Source organism: Prionailurus viverrinus, chromosome C1 (assembly GCF_022837055.1).
Source record: "Prionailurus viverrinus isolate Anna chromosome C1, UM_Priviv_1.0, whole genome shotgun sequence".
NCBI classification, from domain to species: Eukaryota; Metazoa; Chordata; class Mammalia; order Carnivora; family Felidae; genus Prionailurus; species Prionailurus viverrinus.
Genome location: NC_062568.1, coordinates 74860584 through 74875386, shown reverse-complemented (window position 1 = coordinate 74875386; position 14803 = coordinate 74860584). Strand labels below are relative to the sequence as shown.

The window sequence follows — 14803 nt, the reverse complement described above, 5'->3', positions numbered from 1 at the left end:
GTTGCCCCAACCTCACACCACATGGAGTTTTGCAGTTCTGTCACACCCTCTGAGTAGTGCACACAGATGGTCTGAGGATCAGTGTATGTGAGAGCTCTCCAGACATGATGAAAGTTACAGAATTCCCCCTCCCACCACCACCAAGACCATCACAAAGATTAAAAATGCTGATGAAGATTATAGTGGCACCGCCAGGCTCATGACTTGAGTGCTGGCTCGGAATGAGGCCAGCAGTTGGGTTCTTACCTTATCCATATTCAGTTTGTTGCTTTTGTTAAGTGCTTGTTCCATTGTGTCCATGGCATAGGTGAACTTCAGCTTCTCAGGATGCTGGCGATACTTCTTCTCACTAAGAATCTCTCCTGCTTTCCTCGCCTTCTCCACCTCCAGTGACTCTATGGGGACCCAGCCGATCCCTTTCATCCAGTTGGTGAAGTCGGATTTATATAGATTCTTTACAATGAAAAAGGACATTTTCATTTCAGAAACAGTCAGAGCGTGAGTTTCTTTGGCTAGATAATTTACTCATTATCAAAAAGAAAAAAAAAAAGAGGGAAAAGAGAGTAACCTGCTTTTTATTCCCTGCCATCTTTTGGAAAAGAAACCAAATTACAAAGTGATTGAATTCATGGTGATTTTGAACAGGAAAACCTGACCCAATAATTCCTTTTTATTTTATTTATTTATTTATTTTAATTTTTTTTTTTCAACGTTTATTTATTTTTGGGACAGAGAGAGACAGAGCATGAACGGGGGAGGGGCAGAGAGAGAGGGAGACACAGAATCGGAAACAGGCTCCAGGCTCTGAGCCATCAGCCCAGAGCCTGACGCGGGGCTCGAACTCCCGGACCGCGAGATCGTGACCTGGCTGAAGTCAGACGCTTAACCGACTGCGCCATCCAGGCGCCCCAATAATTCCTTTTTAAATTTAACTTTCTTGGAGGAAAAGGTAGAAGAATTTTACACTGGAAAGACAGTATATTGCACTCATTTGAACCTCTTAGCTTTTCACAGAATATATCATATACTGTGTCTAACACACACACACACACACACACACACACACATACACACACTAACTAAAACAAAAATGTTAAAGCTATATATAGTTCACATGAGTGAAATTCTAAAACTCCAAATTCTGGAGAGGATCCCTAATTATAGTGAGTCCGGCCAGGTTTAAGATGAGGTAAATGGAATTGCCAATTTCTTGTTCGTCCCTCCCACTGGCTAGAAACGGATAACTAATTCATTGCCCACAATGTGTTGACTGTTACGTACATCGCTTTGGATCTGCATTGCATTCCTGGAATGCTCCACATTCAAGGCATCAGGCAGCAGAGTGTAGCTGTGGAAGGGTTGTCTGTAGTTGGTATTGGTAACAGCCTCCTGAGATTTCTTGGCTTGTGTCACGCTGAACATGTCCAAGGGTGTGTGATACCTGGTCTTGCTGGCTTCATAGCCCTTTTTGTACTCACGATCTGACTGGATTTTGGCTACATTCATGTAATGAACCAGTTTAGGATCATCCTGAAGACTGAGAAATCCAATTTGCCTGCCTTTGGCTTTCTCATAAGCCTCTTTATACTTGAACTATATTAAACAGAAAGACAAACAGACAGAAGGTTGATAGGGTCAATTATAGGAAATACTAAAGTGTTATACTGAATTTACGTAACAAATTAAGCAATAGCCAAATTTGGTCTGAATGCAGGTAACATCTAAGTGTTTTAGTATTTTTAAATAAATAACTAGGAAAGTATTTCTAATGGAGGGTCTTGAGATTTGCTCTGGGGATAATTAAGAATGGGGTAATTTGTGGTTTACATCTAGATTATTTATAAGTAGATTCTTTGAGTATTCTCAAAGGTTCCTGAAAAGTTTAGTAAGGATTTGGTGTATATATATTTTTTAATAATCAATTCCAAAAAGAACTGCATTATTTTATAAAGTACTTGTGTAATCCTGAGTAAATTTCAGCAGAGCTCTTATACAAATTAGTGTATTCAACTCCAAATGAATTTTTACTCTACCAAGTTATTATATCAATTCATATAGAAAATATAACTTAATTTATAAAAAGCAAAAAGTAGGTAAGCAACTAAAATCCTCTCATTTAAATCTATAATTCTTCCTGGTTTTCCATATTTTATCAGTTTAAAAATTTTTTTTAATGCTTATTTTTTGAGAGAGAGAGAGAGACAGAGACAGAGAGAGTGTGAGCAGGGGAGGGCAGAGAGAGAGGGAGACACAGAATCCGAAACAAGCTCCAGGCTCTGACCTGTTAGCACAGAGCCTGATGCAGGTCTCGAACCCACAGACCATGAGATTATGACCTGAGCCAAAGTCGGATGCTTAACCAACTAAGCCACCCAGGTGCCCCTATATTTTATCATATTTTTTCTTTGTGAAAATTATGTTAAAAATTTTTATTCTTTTAAAATACTTGGAGACTTTTTTTGACTTAGTGACATTTTAGTATGCCAAAGTTTTTTTCTTGAAAAAAAATTCAAATAAAAAGCAGTTTCCAACTTCAATGAGAGCACCAAACATTTTTCACAGTTTAAAAAATTTTCTTTTTGTATTGAATTTCTAAGGATTTTAAAGCAAAGTAATATAATTCATTGACACTTAGGATGTTAGGAAATATTTTAATACTATAATATTTTATTTCCTAATTTACCTCATATATCCTCGTATACCATGTAAAGGTTTTAAAAATAGAAGAAGAGTTTTCTACTTTCAGATTAGACTTACATCACTAGCAATATTTCTTGAACTTTTTGCAGCAACAATTGGAATGGCATCTGGTCTCAAATCATAGCCCTTAGCAAGAGTTTTCTTCCAGTCTGCTTTATAATGAGACTTGAAAAAAGGAAAGAGTATTTTATTATTTTATTATTCTACTTGAATATATTTCTACATTTTCAAACTTTTCTATAATAAGCATGTAATACTTTAATTTTCTTGTATTTTTTATAATGAAGCAATTTAATCTTATAGAAAGGTATGAAAACTAAAATAAAAAATTCAGATATAGTACCACCCAGATTTAATTAATGCTTAAATATTACTTACAAAAGCAGAAAAAAATTTAAATAAACCAAAAGTATAGAAATGAGTACCAAAAAATTTTATTTGGAGACAAAAGAGCCTAGAATGTTAGGAAGAATGACTAAGACATCTTTTAAGAAATGAACAATTTTATCCAGGTTTGATTACATTTTTAAGTTAGAATTTACCAACTTTTTTTTTAAAGCAAAAGGAAACAACTCATAATAGTGAATTTATTTTTTTTTTTAATTTTTTTTTTCAACGTTTATTTTATTTTTGGGACAGAGAGAGACAGAGCATGAACGGGGGAGGGGCAGAGAGAGAGGGAGACACAGAATCGGAAACAGGCTCCAGGCTCTGAGCCATCAGCCCAGAGCCCGACGCGGGGCTCGAACTCACGGACCACGAGATCATGACCTGGCTGAAGTCGGACGCTCAACCGACTGCGCCACCCAGGCGCCCCCATAATAGTGAATTTAAACATCACCACCAATTATATATCTAGACTACCCAAGAGGCTATTTATATGCAAAAAAGAGTTTCTAAAGAAAATTAATAAACTTTTATACAAGTTTTAATGACTGAAAGAAAAATTAGACAAAGCAATACTTGTGCTTATTACAGACTATTCATTACTGTTGAATGATTTAAAAATTGGCCCCCATACATGGAGGGCAAGGTGAGACCGAACAAAGAGGGAGACCACTGCAGATTGGCAGGTGACAGGTTTAACAAACAAGGGAACTTACACACAAGGCTTGTCGTGGGCGGCCATGAGACAAGTAGATCTCCTCACCTGCCCACCACAATCTTTAAAGTTTATACAGAGGCCTTAACTGGGTTCAGTCACGTATGCCAGTCAGATGGTCCCAACGACATACTGCTCTATCAAGGCTGCATCCTTGAAAATGTCTCCTACTGTGGGAATGGTGGGCAGAATGGACATTCCAAGGACAGGGGAGGGGGTGAGGAGCCTCAGGTTTAACCAGCAGTCATGTTTTCACAATGACTTTCCAACAGAGACTCAAAAGGTCCATACTCCTTAAAATTCTCACTGCTAGAATTATACAGAACTGGAAAGAGGAGGCCCATGTTAGCAATATTAGACTGGCAACAGGCCAAATACTCACATCACTCATGTTCAAGGCGTTGACCTTGGCCTGAATAAACTGAGGCAATTCAGGGTCCATAGTGTACTTATGCTTCCGTTTCTCTCCCTCTATTTTGTAGTTCAACTAAAAACAAAGGAGGCAGCATGCAAATGTCATTAGTTAACATAATGTAAGTTTCATCAAGCACACACTCCTTTAAAAAGGAAGGTTATCATTCATGTTTTGCCATATGCAAGTCAAATACCTGTACTATCAAATGGCAGGATGTTAGCAGACCTATCCATTTGCTTATTCCACCAATATTTACTGGACAGCACTATGGGCTAGGTAGGGGGATAGGTTTCTGCGTGTAAATTGTTGAAAAAGGCAGACATGTCTTCTTGAAGGTTATAGTGCAGTAGAGGAGACAGAGAATAAAAATGTAAACTGTAAGAGCTAGAGTGTATGATGTGTTGTAAGTAGAATAACTTTAGGAAAGAAACAAGGATGGTCAGCAAAGGCTCTCTAAGCAGGTGACATTTATTCCCAGATGAATAAAGGGGAGGAATCCAGGCCAAAGCAGAGCTCTCAAGTCTGGAAAGGGCACAGCTAGAGTAAGGGACTGAAGGCAGCCTGTGTCACAGGGCTAGAGTGTGCTGAGGGAGTCTGGCAGACTTCAACAGGATGGGGAACGTGGCCACAGAACTGAGGGCCTTTTCAGCCAAGGTAACAAGTTTAGATGTTCAAGGAGCAGTTACTAAGAAGTTTAAAGTGTAAGAGGGATGTGATTTATATTTTAAGATAGCTCTTCTGGTGGTCATGGGTGACCCCAGACAGGGAGTCCAGATACCATGCAGATGTCCATGAGAGATATGGAAGCCCAAACTAGGACTGTGGGCAGCTGGAAGACAGAAAAGTGCTCCATAGGACGCTGGGAGAGATTTAGGAGGCTAGCTCAGCAGATGCATTGATGGAGGGATCACACAGGGAGACATCAGTAATAACATCCAGGTTTCTGGCTTGAGTAACTGGGTAGATGTTGATGGCATTTATTGGGATGGGGAAGACAATTAGTGAGTGTGCAGTTCTCCTAGCTCACTGGAAAAACACAGTGAGTCTCTCACTCGGTACAAAAGAAATCAAAAGAATTTACACGTTTATTGCCACTAAAAAAGAATTAATCTCAAAATATCCATGGTAATGTGAAAGCAGAGACTGGCCTGAGAAAATCCACAGATAATCCTCAGATCTGAGCCAAGCAAAGCATTCCCCACCTTCTAATATCTGGGGCTAAGAATACACATCTTTGCTTTTTACTTACTCTTCTCTTTCTGGTGGAGGTATTTTAATAGAACTTGAAATTATCAAATGCGATGAAGCACCAAATATTGTGATTAGGCTCTACCAAGGGTAGAGATAGCAAGGGTCCAGATAGACCTGGGCTCAGAAATGAGACTCAGCTGACTTTGAAAGTAAACTGCTTACCTCCTCCCCAGAGGCCTCTCTCGGGATTGCTTTTCAGAACACAAAGCTCTTATGCAAGAGGATTAGGACATTGCTCCTTCTCCCCGTGTAGCCAGGTAGAACGGTTGCAACTCAGAGCAATAAATAGCTTGGTTTACCATTCAGATGGAATCACAGATGATAAGAGTAATCATTTTATTTCATTTCATGTGTATAATGATAGGGGTCTGCTTATAAATAGTACATATTCTCTATATTTGGAAAATAAAGCAACTTTGGAAAATCCTCCTTCTCCCTTCCCTGTTCTCTTTATGTTCAAGTTCCAAGTTGCTTCAAAAGTGAAACCTTCCTATTCTACCCCGAAAGCAGTTGATATGCTAACACAGATGCACCTTCAAGTGTTGGATTAAAGAAGGATGGTGGAGTGGGTGTTATTCACGGACAAACCCTTTTGAAGGGAAACTACTTACATCGCTTAGCTGCTTTGTGTTCTTCTGAGCCAAAACCATGCCCATGGAATCAGGCACACTTGTGAACTTGATGGTATCTGGGTGCTGTCGATACTTCCTCTCATTTAAAGCATCACCTGCTTTCCTGACCTTCTCAACCTCTAGAGAACCAATAGGGATCCATCCAATGCCTTTGAAGAAGTTGTTATACTCGTCTTTATATACATTCTGTAAAAGAGTAATCTCATATGAGGAGATATCCAACAGAATACTCAAAAGATGTCTCTGAAACCTTCAATTCTATCCAAAGGAAATGAATAGCAACACCTTCAGCACGCTCATGTCTATAAAGAAGCTTTTCATTATGTCTGCCACTGAGCTTCTTACCCAGAATTTGGTAATAAGAAAAAGCAGTCTGTTGTTAGAGTGCATTATACAGTGCAGAGAGAATCTAGGCCACATATTTCCATGGGTAATACTAAAAAAAAAAATTTCTCTTTCAACAATAAATTGGGCTTTCTTTTTGATTTCACTGAAAACCCCACCACTTTGAATTTCACCCATACTGCCCACCTAGGCTATTCCTGATCCCAGCTGGGGAGAGACACCTTTATTGAGCAACTATAAATGAATACCATATCTTCCCTTACAGAGGGTGATTCTTACAGAAATCTGGTTCCTGCAAAAGGAAATGCCCTGAATATTAAACACCCTCCCCATGCAGCTCTCCATGAATCATGCTGCAATCACAAAGCCTTCCTGGTTCATTTTAGATGACTCATTACATAGATTAACATGCATGAGAGTGCGATTTTTAGTTGAAAAAAGAAAAAACACTTTCCTGGGATCAGAAGAATAAAGAATATCAGCACTTAAGCAGCAACCATTTCCTCTTGTTGAGAATCAAGGTGGTTTATATACTTAGTGGAATAAGTTTTACCTTTGATCCATAATAAAGACAATGTCAATGACTTCAATAGGAGCACAGAAAGCCAGCAAAACATAGATTGTCTACCATGCATTTGTTAGTCTTTCAATAATGATTGTTTATTATATATATATTTTTTCTTTTGAGACAGAGAGAGAGAGAGAGAGAGAGAGAGAGAGAGAGAGAGAGAAAATCCCAAACAGGCACCATGCCAAACTGGACTTGGGGCTCAATTTCATGACTATGGATCATGACCTGAGCCAAAATCAAGAGTTGGACACTTAGCTGACTGAGCCATTCAGGTGCCCTGAAAAATGCACTTTTCAAATATCACTGTATTGTGAAGTCAACTAAAATGGGAGGAAATGATTGTCGCTCAAGCACCAACATTTCTGGATCTGTTATGTTATACATACTTACATCACTCTGAATTTGATTCACATTCCTGGTATGCTCAAGACTCATGGCATCGGGTAGGTATGTGTAATGATGTATCGGCTGTTTGTAGTTGACGTTGGTGACAACATCCTGGGCCATCTTTGCAGCAGAAATGCTAACCATGTCCCCAGGGGTATGGTAGCTGGTTTTGGTGTTCTCATAGTTCTTCTTGTATTCACGATCTGACTGCAACTTTGCCACGTTCATATAATGGACCAGCTTGGGATCATCCTGGAGGCTTCTAAAACCCACATGCTTTCCCTTTGACTTCTCATAAGCTTCCTTGTATTTATACTGCAAAGGCAAAATTTGGTCAGCAAAGTCCTAGGCATTGATAGGTATAGCAAGTATATTCATACACAAAGGCACTTAGAACATTGTGACTTCCTGGGAGATTGTACAAGAAGTGCAAACCATACCCACCCACCCCCATTTGCCTCCAGAAAGTTCAGACTGAAAACATTTATATCCAATACTGCTGGGTTACAAGTGGGTAGCATGATAAATTCAAGCCCTGTTTCTTTCTTTGCTATAAATCCTACAAATGCATTTGCATATAGAACTTTACGTAAAGCCGATTGAATTTTCATGCTTAGTATAAACAAGACACATTCGAAATATAAGGCCAATACCTCTTGGTTTCCTAGGGGTGTGAATTTTCCCAAGCCAATATATTATCACCATCATAGAATGTTATCATACATCACAGAATATTAGAAATTAAGAAAATCTTCCATCTGCTGTTCCCATTGGCCAAGTGATACGTATGTAACAGATGCAGAAGAAACTCTAAAGGATTCCATGTGCAAGTTCACACTCAGTTTTTCTTGGGGTGGGGGTGGAAAACATTATTTTGTTGTCTCAGGCTGACCAAATAAAATAAAAACCCTCTTCTTTCTAGGTGGCATCAATTTAGATGCTTGGGCAGGGAGCTGGGCCTTCCCCACCCATTTCTCAGCAGCTACTTACCAAGCTCACTGCTGAAGCAGCTGCAGAGGAATTAAAGAACTGCAGTAAGGGCAGGAATGGCTGTGAGCTTTCCCCATCAGTAAAGACCTAACTACAAAAGCTCTGCAGCCCATGGTATCTCACTGCTGGAACTGGCGACGGGATGTAGATTGAGTCGTACTGTATATAACAGGTCAAAACCTCAATTTTTAGGTAAAAGAATGCAAATCCACCTAAACTCGGCAGATACCCTGCTCTTGTCACATATGCACTGATTTATAAACAAGAGTTTAGCAGGCAATTGGATTATCAAGACATTTCATTTCTAGGCATGTTAGACAAAGCTCTGTGCAAGCTCTAAAAAAAATAAAAATAAAAATAAAAAAATAAAAAAGATAATGTCGTACTTTAGACTTTCACTTTGTCCTTAAACTAGAAATTTATTTCATAACAGTGTGCAAATCTTTGACGAACACATTTTCAGTGGCATCCCTACAAGGAATGTTGTAGAATTCTTACACCACTAGCTCCCAAGTGGTCTGTACACATGGGTGGTTTCTTTCTCCTCTTTTCCTAAACCGTGATTGTAGCCTCCAAAATAGTATGTGACAGTGAAGTCTACAGGGCATGCCTGCTTGTTGAAATTTTTGAGTTTCAATGACGGGAAGAAATGTAAGTGTATACTTTTCCTATTACAGATGAAATGGGCATCAATTTACATAAGCCAAAATTATATTCTAGAAAAATGGGCCTTTTAACCATTTGGTTTATAAGATCTTTACATTTTATATAACATCTTTGCAATCTTCTTAATACAATTATAATGCAGGCAGTCATCTGAATTTAATGTGTTAGTGTCAGTTAGGGTGTTCTCACTGAAAATAAATGTGGGCTGTCAGGGTAATGTGTCAGTAAAGGTAATTTGGGCTATGAATCGGGGAGAAAGTGGCTTTCAGATTTATGACAGCTCTACCAAGTGGGGTCAACTGAAAAGAATCACAGAATGTTGAAAAAATGACAGGTTTTCAAAACAATATTTTGTGGAGAATTTGAATGTCATTAATTCAACATACTGTTTTATCATTTAGACAAGCACACATTTGATTACCGTTTAAAAAGGCAATCACCCACATTTCACCTAAAATTTTTACTTACATCGCTGGCAATGTTTCTGGATGCTTTGGCTGCAGTGATGGGAATAGCGTCACCCAGCACATTGTTGCCCTTGGCTATTAAATCATGCCAGTCCCGTTTATAACAGACCTGGGATATAAAAGGAAAAACGATGTCAGCATGCTGTGTATTAATCAGCTAAAGTGACTCCTCCGTTGCTGGGATTGTTTCATTCTTTTCCAGCTATACAGTAAAGGAATCTCCTATCGCGTATTCTGTTTTAGGAAGTCACGTTAGCAAAATATCACACTGTGTGTAGCATGAAATTATAGGACTCTACCAATTACTCACCCAAACCTGGTTTGGCTACATACTGAAGCAGAATACTGAGAAACTGGAGTGGATCTAGAATAAAGATTCTGGAAACCATGGTATGTGAGGACCAACTGCAGAAAATGAAGTTATCTAGTCTTATGAAAGGAAGGTCAAGGGAAGACCAAGTGGTTAGCTTTAGAAACTTCAGTATTATTGTAATAAAAGGATTTCATTTATTCCTATGTTTCTGCAGGATAATAACTTTCTCTATTTGCAAAACTAGGAAAAATAAGCCGAGGTTTTAGAGGAACAGATGTTGGGCTCCATGTAAGGGAAAATGGTATATCCTTTTGAGTTTTCTTGCCCTGGAAAAGGCTGACTCAAGAGGCAGAAAGCCATCATCAGGAGATAGGCTTCATACGGGGTGTGTAGGAAATTGACCTAAATAATTATCAAGGCCCCATTCTACTCTAAAATTCTATTATTTTACCATCATGTCTGGATTTCACACACCATCAAAAACCCTACTTACATCACTTATATTGTAAGCGTTGCACTTGGCCTGGAGAAACTGAGGAAGATCAGGACTCATAGTGTATTTATGCTTCACATCTTCTCCTTTAGCTTTGTATAAGATCTGCAACACACAATCACAAAAATAAAATGCATTAAAGATAGCACAAAAACGGCAAAGGCTTTAATTGCACACTTAGCACAGTCGACCATGATTCCTATTGTTCAAAATCATGAAAGGTATTTTCCTATTTTTAAAAAACTCAAACACTTTGTCTTTAGAAAGATCCCAAAGCTTTGTGTATTAAAATAGAGAGAAAAATAGAAAACAGGAATCTTTGACTGAGACGAATAGAAAATAAGTTCAAATGTGAAACCCTATCATGAATAAACAGGATTCACCCAAGCCAGAAACGTTCAGTGTTTGCTAGTGGCATTAAAAGTTCTTAAGGTCTTAGAAAATGGCAGTTAGAATGAGTCTTTCACTTCTGCTAAAAACTTCCCAATTATAATTGCAGCAGTAAAACCACATAGTAATTTCTTCAGTATATGAAGGCACTTATACATAAACCCAATGTACTCAAAAGGTTTACCATTTCATATTTACCGTACTTTATCTTTTTACAGATGTCTGAAAGACATCTAAGTGCATGGTATAGAACTTGTATCCTCCTCTTGGTAATAGAAAAGAAATTGCTTAATTTATAAAACTAAAACCCAACTGAAATCACAAGTAGATTACCAATCTCGACTGTCATTAATCCTATAAATCCCTAGGCACGTCTATGTACAACATCACATATAAACCGGTATGCATTTATCATAAATAAAGTCTAAAGTGGCTGATATCTATTTGAACCTTCAAATACTAAATAATTCATTCCAGAAATCCAAGAGCTATCTTTACTTCCTCACTGCCTGTAGAAACCATAGCTAAGCTTTCACAGCATTCACAGAATCTCATCAGTTCTACCTTCCACACATCTCCGTTCCCATTGCTACTGCTTTAGTTGAAGCCCAAAGGAGCCTTCTGTTAGATTTCTGTCAGTGCTTTTAATCCACCTCCTTACCTCCAATCTCTCCCCTCAACAATGCAATCTCAGCACTTGTCAGAGCTATCTTTTAGAACACAAGTCTGATAATGCAACTCCAAGGATTAAGATCTTCAATACTTCCCATTACCCACCCCACAATGTCCAGAGTATAAATTAGGACACAAGACCCTCAATGATGAAATAACAATCCCAAACCCTTCATTGTCCTTCCACTCATTACCTCTTGACGGTCATTCTGTTTTTTTTCTTTTGCCAAGAATGCACCCTTCCCTTATTTGCCAGGGAAGCCTTGGCAGGCAGTTACCTCTTTCCCTTATATTTATTTGGCACATACCTCTCCTGTAGCATTCACCTCTCAGTAGGACAATGCTCTGGTTTTGTCCATGCCATTTTATACTCCTATCTTATATCTTTGTCATAGCCTATATCTCACTAATCTTTGTCTATGTCATCTTTATACCCTCAACATGTAATACAGTACCTGGCACAGGGAAGGTATTCAAAAACATTCATTCAATGAATAAATTAATACTTTTGATATCCCTTTAATTCTTCTATCTAACTTTCCTTTGGATCTCACTTTAGCCAGATCATATACATTGTTCATGGACAGGCAGACAAACAATATACTAATCTCTAAGACCTAAGGTTTTGAAAGTCTCTATAATATTTATATATGATGAATTCTGAGATGCAAAATCATATACCCATGTGAGTTACTTCCCTGTGTTAGTATTTTACATATGAAAAGCAAATATAAGCAACTTAATATAGAATTGAATATGATATATTTGCCAAAGTGTCTGGGACTTAAGCTTAAGTTTTGTGTGTATGTGCACACAGGCACACATGTGTAGTACTACAGAACTTGGTCATCATGACAAATTTATCCAATAGCAGTATTTCAAAGGAAGCCAAAAAGGAGGTTTTAAAAAGGAAATTAAATAGCAAGATAGAATAAAATGAAAATATTAGTGCCCAAACTAAAAAGAATTTTAATTTTTAAATTAAATAAAAGGAAAATTATTGGCTCAGAATAAAAAAATTGAGCGGCTGTTTATTTTGTTAAAGCCTCCCTCCGTTCTTTGCCCCCTTTCTTTCATTGTACTTACATCACTGATTTGTTTTGTGTTCTGTTTTGCCTGGACCATAACTGGGGAGTCCACAATGCTCGTAAATTTGAGCGTGTCTGGATGTTGTCTGTACTTCTTTTCGTTCAGGGCATCACCCGCCTTCTTAACTTTTTCTACATCCAGACTGCCAATAGGTATCCAGCCTATGCCTTTCATCCAGGTGTTGTAGTCTTCCTTGTAGGCGTTCTACAGCAATGGGAAAGAAGAGGAGTAAGTGCCCCGAGTGGTAGGATCTCACACAGGTTCTGACCTCAGAGGGGGACTGTCTGGTGCAGTGTCACTTACATCGCTCTGTATGTGCATCATGTTTTTAGACAACTCCAGGTCCATGGCATCAGGCAGGTAGGTGTAATGATGGAGAGAATGCTTGTAGTTGACATTGCTGGCAACGTCCTGAGCCTTCTTAGCTGCCACAACGTTGAACATATCATGGGGCGTGTTGTATTTCGTCTTTGTCTTCTCATAGTCTTTTTTATACTCCCGGTCTGACTGCATCTTGGCCACATTCATATAGTGAACCAGTTTAGGATCATCTTGGAGACTTTGGAAGCCAACCATTTTCCCTTTGGCTTTTTCATAATCTTTTTTGTACTGAACCTATTGGAAACAAAGTGGGCATATTTTAAAATGTAGTTATGAAGATTTTACTGAACAATGAGACCATGATTTAAAGCAATGGAGCTCCCCAGAAATTACTTCAATAACCAAACAATTAGATATTCATTTGTATACAGTTTGAAATGTAGCCTGGTAAAATTAAAATGTTATATCGAGCCCATTTGATTGTCTATAGCTACTTCTGCCACCCAAGAGAGGTTGGGATGGGGGTGTTAACCATAATTCACGTCAGTGACAAGATAGAATTATAGTAGCAGTAGAATTTTAATAAGTCTTTGGATATCCAAAGAGAGATTCAGAACCAGTTGTATGTAAACACGAATCAGCTCTGAATAAGAAGGTGAGAAGAAGTGAACTTGCTTGGGGAGATCTGGGAAGAAGCATGGGAAACTGAGAAGCAGAGACGTGAAGGAAGGATTGTGTGTATGTGTCGGGGTGGGGAGTAGCTGGAGGAGTACCCACAGAGAAAGGGGGTGGGTAAGAAATTTTGGATGGCAGGGCTTTTAGGATACAGATATTTATTATTCAATGGTAACTTATTTACATTGGTGCAAAGTCAACTTCATTTCAAACAATCAGTGAGGTTGTGCTTGGGACCTAAGGGGAATCCAAAACAGGGGACTGTGTTCCATCTCTGGATCATGCAGACCAGAAAGAGAAGTGAATCTAGAGTAGGGGAGTCCAGGTGAGCCAGAGAAAAACCATCACGTGCAAGCCAGGAGCTGGAGTTATGAAAAGACAATAAACCTCAGAATATCTGCAGCAAGCTGAGGGGGAGGGTACCCCATCAGCTCTAGGTCAAATGATAGGGGCTTGAGTCAATTTGTTTTAACTCTCAAAGAGGAAAATAACTAGCTCACAGCTGGGTGAAAGTGAGATGAGGAAAAGAAACAAAGACTAACAAAATTCCTAACTTTCATGAGCCTAATGATTACTGTGAAACTTGGGGCCAATTCATCCATCTCTGGAAGCAATGAAGTAAAAAGAAGTAAGGCAAAGAGGGAATTCATATAAATTAAGCAAGTTTTGAGATAAAATCTTACTACCAGGAGGCTATAAGGATTTAAACAGTGAGTGACTTATTTCCACAAGAGAAATAACGTGCATCTGTGTAGCAATATGGATGAGACCTTTAACTTAGGGTGTTTGATGAGAACTGGCCAGTAAAGATTCTACAAATCCTAACCCCCAGGAAAACTCAAGTCTATTTAGGGAATTTCCCCTTCTCAATAGTTTTAAGAAGGGCTCGCTTCCAATTAGGGACAACAGACATGGTGACTTGGGGATAACAAGTCCACCCTGCCCACACTTTCTAGTTACACACAGGTGACCACCGGCTCGACTTACATCACTCGCCGCCTGCCTGGCAGCTTTGGCAGCTTTGATGGGAATTGCGTCCGATCTCAGGTCATATCCCTTCTTGCTCAAATCTTTCAAGTCTGTTTTGTACATACTCTGAAAGAAAAAAAGTCATCTGACTACAACTCAGGCCACATTTAGAGAGGGCTTCACATGCAATCAGCATCTGAGCTCATGTGCACACCTCACTGATATTGTAGGCATTAACTTTAGCCTGGATGAACTGGGGCAGGTCTGCTGGCAGACTGTATTTGTGAAGCATTTCTTCTCCTTTGGCTTTGTAGGCAACCTGAAAGAGGGAAAAAGTGCATAAACAAAGTAGGGA

At 38.8% G+C, this 14803-nt stretch overlaps 1 protein-coding gene across 1 annotated transcript in view; it reads right to left on the bottom strand.

Annotated features, from left to right (window-relative positions):
- NEB (nebulin) overlaps positions 1–14803 on the bottom strand; it is a 213883-nt gene that overhangs the window by 156468 nt on the left and 42612 nt on the right. Inside the window, 12 exon segments of the mRNA XM_047871695.1 lie at positions 247–453; positions 1282–1593; positions 2758–2865; positions 4185–4289; positions 6080–6286; positions 7407–7718; positions 9528–9635; positions 10333–10437; positions 12481–12687; positions 12787–13098; positions 14467–14574; positions 14663–14767. Coding sequence (XP_047727651.1) covers positions 247–453; positions 1282–1593; positions 2758–2865; positions 4185–4289; positions 6080–6286; positions 7407–7718; positions 9528–9635; positions 10333–10437; positions 12481–12687; positions 12787–13098; positions 14467–14574; positions 14663–14767 — 2196 coding nt within the window.